At 39.4% G+C, this 6,000-nt stretch overlaps 1 protein-coding gene across 1 annotated transcript in view; it reads right to left on the bottom strand.

The window, feature by feature from the left end:
* Positions 1–314: 314 nt before the first annotated feature.
* Positions 315–6,000, bottom strand: part of LOC132887074 (nuclease EXOG, mitochondrial-like) — a 33,902-nt gene continuing 28,216 nt past the window's right edge. The window contains exon 6 of the mRNA XM_060922427.1: positions 315–1,284. Coding sequence (XP_060778410.1) covers positions 850–1,284 — 435 coding nt within the window. The 3' untranslated portion in view covers positions 315–849. The remainder of the gene's footprint in view (positions 1,285–6,000) is intronic.

Genomic DNA, 6,000 nt, shown 5'->3' with positions numbered 1-6,000 from the left:
CACACTCTCATTCACACCTACGGTCAATTTAGAGTCACCAGTTAACCTAACCTGCATGTCTTTGGACTGTGGGGGAAACCGGAGCACCCGGAGGAAACCCACGCGGACACGGGGAGAACATGCAAACTCCGCACAGAAAGGCCCTCGCTGGTCACGGGGCTCGAACCCGGACCTTCTTACTGTGAGGCGACAGCGCTAACCACTACACCACCGTGCCGCCCTCCTGGATGTATAATAGTTTCTGTTAACGCATACCAGGTTTCAAGGGAACTTTTTCCCCATGCATCAACACTATTTTGAAAGCCACAGAAATAGAACTTGTCATTTATTTATTGTTTTGTTGATGACAGATAAACTGGGCACCTTTGTTAAAAGGAGGAGTGGGAGGTTGGAGGGCAGGTTCTGCTTTCAGTCACTCGCACAGAACCTTATCAGCTGACCTACTTCTGCATTTCCTCTGCAGTATGAAAACGCCAAAAGCTGCCAACATACAATAAAAACCTCGAAAAAGAAAACCAACATATTTCTATTAAGTAGTTTAACAAATGTAATGCCAGACAAAACAACTGATCACCATAAAACACCAGAAGAAAATAAAAGTCTGAAGTCAAAACATAAATTAACAATTGAGATGCCAAGTGAATTATTTTCAAATATATTTACATATTCATCTCATTCCTTGACAACATGGTTCAAAGTATCAATACTTCGGTTTGTCAGTATCATCTTTAAATGTTAAACTTTTAAAACATGGTTAAAAGAAGTGCCGAAAATCTCAGTGTCTGTAAACAACGTACCAAAACTGCTCCGATTGTGGACCACGCAGTTCAAAATGTTATCCTCACGGACCTATGGACTTTCCTTTTGTAAGAGTTCTTGTTTCCTCTCAAAGTACATTTTATTCAAGTATTCATCTGGAGAGATACCGGCTTCCTTGAGCTCTGCCATGATCTTCTCCAGCTTCGCCAAGGACTTGACACCCTTCACCTTACGGCCAGTGATGTACAATGTGAAACGCTCAAAGTCCATGAGCTCACAGGAGTCCAGCAGGCAAAGGTTCTTCACACTGCAGCTCTTGTCCAGTTTAGGGAAGAAGGTCAGACCTGACATTCTCTCCAGCTCTGTCAGACTCACCTGGTACTCCTTTAGCTGATGCTTGAAACTGATAGGAACATTCGGCACTACAAAGGCCCCGAGAGCCAGCACGTCAGATGAATGATCTCTCCTCACCAGGATCACTTTGTAAAGGTGAGTGGGTACGGCCACGTCGTCTTTTCCAATCAGCTGAGTGAGTCATGTGTGGAACATCAAGGACAGATTAAATCAGACTTTATTCATGAACGTGGATTAGTTTTATTGATTATGAATAGAAAGCAAGACTACACTGCAAAAAATGATCTCTTGTTGAGAGAAAATATCTTTAATATGGGTGAATTTCTCTCATCTCATCTCATTATCTCTAGCCGCTTTATCCTGTTCTACAGGGTCGCAGGCAAGCTGGAGCCTATCCCAGCTGACTACGGGCGAAAGGCGGGGTACACCCTGGACAAGTCGCCAGGTCATCACAGGGCTGACACATAGACACAGACAACCATTCACACTCACATTCACACCTACGCTCAATTTAGAGCCACCAGTTAACCTAACCTGCATGTCTTTGGGGGAAACCGGAGCACCCGGAGGAAACCCACGCGGACACGGGGAGAACATGCAAACTCCGCACAGAAAGGCCCTCGCCGGCCACGGGGCTCGAACCCAGAACCTTCTTGCTGTGAGGCGACAGCACTAACCACTACACCACCGTGCCGCCGTGAATTTATCTATTATTTCTTATTAGAAGTTTACTAGAACTCAAATATAAGATTATTTAGCTTACTTTGAGACGCTTTTACTAATTTCAAGCCTTACATTTTCTTATTCTATTGGCAGATAATTTTGCTTCTTTCTAGAATTGAATGCTTAAAATGAGCAAAATTATCTGCCAATAGAATAAGAAAATTTAAGGCTTGAAATTAGTAAAAGCGTCTCAAAGTAAGCTAAATCTTATATTTGAGTTCTCGTAAACTTCTAATAAGAAATAATAGATAAATTCACCCATATTAAAGATATTTTCGCTCAACAAGAGATCATTTTTTGCAGTGTAAGCATTTCACTCACACTTAAACCACAAAATAATACGTATAATAATAATAATAATAATAGTCATCATCCAGTAAGCTTTTAAACAAAGTCATCAGAACTCCATTCTCCCCAGTCGCCCAGGAGAAACCACACTGGCACAACCTCTTCATTCCACACAGGCACCAGGGAAATAAAGAACGTATCTAAGCTGCAGTCTCTCTTAGGGCCCGGGTGTGCAGAGATCAAGGTAACATGGCTCCTGTCACTGCCAATTTATGATACACACTAGCCCTGGGGGTAGCTGTCTATGTCAATTTTGCCCTAACAAAAAGCTAACTCTTTCTCTGGCCAGCTGGAGCTCCTCTCATGTCTCACACAGAGCAGAAGACGCACACAAGTTTACAGCCCGTTCTCCAGCCAGATCAAGATCTAAACTTAAAAAAAAACCCTGTATATATGCCATTATGTCTCTTCTAGGCATGAATTATTTTTATTACTACATGAATATTTGCTCTTTCGTTACTCAGTCATGTCACACCTCTAAGTACTATAGTAAGTGACACTGTTCATTCTGCCTTCTTGTACAGTACAATGAACATTTTTACTTTGTTTGTGGCGCTTGTTAATTTTATCTTTTTTTTTTTTACATTATGCTTCTTATTCACCTTAAATTATTTTATTTATTTTTTATTTATTAGTTTATTTGTCAGGGACAATGCAGCGTACATTATTACATACATAATATCACAGTCAATGCCATAACAATATGTGTAGATGTGTTGCATAAAAGGTTTCTAGCCAATTGGCTAATTTGCAACCTCAGTCCCTATATTACATACGTTCTGTATTTTACCTTCAGCGACACTTTCTTGTTACATGCTGCCACCTAGCAACGTGTGAATTTCCCTCCAGGGATCAATACATCACATCTTTTCATTTAACGCTTACTGCGGAATACATCATTTAAGCTTTATCATGGTTTTCGGGCAGGAAGAGGCCCACTGCCTTAAAAAATAATCAGCCAAACAACCGTGTAATACTCATATCCACCCAGTGTGCTCGGAGACATCTGGTTGAGTTATTTATTAATCTGGTTTGTACAGCTGTAAGTCGTCACTCTAAAAAGAGTTGACCCTAGAGTGTGCCAAGCCTCCATATGTTTGACATTAGTAAGAGATACCTGAAGTTGTAAAGACAAAACATAACTTTACTTTGGGGAAGAAATATTGCGATAATACCTTCAACAGAATACATAAAGTGCCATCGTAAAAGCACCAGGCGACGCATAAGTGTACTGCTGACATCTACTGGTCATGTCCTGAATCAAATCATTACACTCTACCCATCTGCTATCAGGATTTCTAGGAGACTGGAGGTGTTTAAAAAAAAAAAGTTACATATTTCTGACACAAAGGGGTTGCTTTGTGTTAATTTTATAATTTAATCATTGCAAGATTACCAAGAACATGTAATAAGGCTGCAATAAAATTGCACAAGTCGATATCACAAATTCTTTAGAGCATGATAAGTTTTCACGTTTTACAATATACGGTACACAATATGTCCTTTTTTTTTTTCGCGGTCTGGTTTCCATCAAATCGTGCGCTCTGATTGGCTCACGAGCGGTCCGGAATCCTACGATCCAGACCCCGGTTACAGACCTTTCGTGACTCGCTTGTTCGCAACAACAACAAACATAGTAGCAATTTTTTGTCAAGATTTATTTTCGCATTTCTCAGTATAATAGCATTAATTTTACAGCATGGATAGCGATAACGACAATGTTCACAGCCAAAGCGAGTTTTACTACCCTGAGGAAGACAAAATAAAAGAAAACATTTCAGGAGAAAGCTAAAAACGAGCTTGTAGCAGGTTTGTTCTAAATATGGTTTTTGATACTAGATTACATCTAGTATCAAAGAGGGGATTGTAAGGTTTTATTCCTTTGTAAGGATAAATAATTGTAAGTATTTATTCTTGACCAAGAAGGCAGTAATTTATTTTGTGACAAAATTGTAAGGATTTATTCTGTTCAGTTAAAATGACCTTCTGTCTCAGCTAGACATTGTTTAAAAATTCCATTCTGTCTGAACATTGCTATCATATCATCAGAACATTATGCTTATTTTGATATGAAATGTGTATTATTGATCAGATTATTGTGTCTGAACAGCGCCAAGGTCTGCAATGATGTCAGACACACCCACAGCTGCATATCCAACGTGTATTTGGGATTAAAAGTTAGATTTAAAGCCATGATTTAAGTTAGTTTTATAGCTACACGTGATTTAGGATTATTAGATTTAACCAATCTCTTCAGTGTTGAATTTGAAATTGAAATGATTGAATGTTAGATTTAATGTTAGATTTAAAGCTACATTAAGTGATTCATGTTAGTTTTATAGATTTATATTAGCCTTATTGCTGCACAAGGTGTTAAGACTTTATGATTTTAATATTTTAGAGCTTTTTAAGATCCTTTATTATTCTAGACTATTACATATACTATAACAGTGATTTTAAACTATTCCTGTGTAACCTGACCTTCGTCCAGTGGAGAAGACACTTCTTTGTTAGGCTAAACATAGTCTTTGTTTAAAATTGCCATGATTGATCCAAGGTTTCACTCACATACACACGTATAAAACCCCTGTATACTCTGATCTCAGGGGGGACTTGCGAATAAAGATTGCGAACTAAAGATTGTGGGGTTCCTTTCTTTTTTCTGCGACTCACCCCCAGACGTCTGGGTGACACGAGGGGACTGATCTCGAGATGGTGAGGGCCAGAGGTGAAGAAACCTAACAATTTGGGGGCTCGTCCGGGATCTACTGACCAGGTAAGTCTGAGGGACTTCCGCCTGGTTGGTAGTATCCGAAAATCCAAATTTGTTTATCCCCGTGACATAGTTGTCACGGGATGATTTGTTTTTGGTTATCCTCGTGACTGGTTCACGGGACGATTTGGTTATCCTCATGACTGGTTCACGGGACGATTTGGGTATCCTCGTGGAGAAGCCACGGGAAGATTGTTTATCCTCGTGGAAGAGCCACGGGAAGATTGTTTATCCTCGTGAATAAGCTGTCACGGGAAGAGTGCGCTTTATGAGTTAAATACATAATAATTAATCTTGAGACTGTCCTTTCGTGTCACCAATGGGAGGGGAAATTGTGTTAAGGTACCCAGACCCCGAGAAAAAACCCACGGGATTGGATGAATCGCTGTGGTTTAGGATTCTACACAAATTCTAGACAATTTGGCCGGCTCAGTTTTGATTTATCCTCGTGCAGGCATTTGCAATCTCTAGGAGCTGTGTAATGTATATTTTATTTTTTTAATTGTTTCAGCATTTATATATGGCATTATTGGATATGCACAAAATAATGAAACAACAAATCAGTACTCTGGACATGAACAGTCAGAACTATGTTTCTGGTGTGCATACATGTCAATCTTTGGTCAATCAAACCTGTATAACCAACTTCCAAAATCCTTATTTCCCTTATAAAATCCTTAAGATGCAAATTAAAATAATTTACCTAAAATTTGAATGATAATTAACAATGATGTATCCCAGTTACTTTTTATTTAATATTAATAACAATAAAACCTTACAGTTTCCCTTTCAGGCGCTCTCGTTTTCTGTTAGAATTTGGTAAAGAAAAAAATAAATATATTATTTACCAGCTTAAGGTTGGTCCATATCGTGAAATACCGTGACATCGGCCTTGAAAATACGGACCTTGGCCCAGAAGGCCTCGGTCCGTATTTTCAAGACCTCGGTCACGGACGGTATTTCACGATATGGACCTCCCAGCTGGTAAATAACGTATATTTTTTTCGCAGTCCGGTTTCCATCAAATCGTGCGCTCTGATTGG

Source organism: Neoarius graeffei, chromosome 5, assembly GCF_027579695.1.
Source record: "Neoarius graeffei isolate fNeoGra1 chromosome 5, fNeoGra1.pri, whole genome shotgun sequence".
Taxonomy (NCBI): Eukaryota; Metazoa; Chordata; class Actinopteri; order Siluriformes; family Ariidae; genus Neoarius; species Neoarius graeffei.
This window is presented reverse-complemented; position numbering and strand designations above follow the sequence as displayed.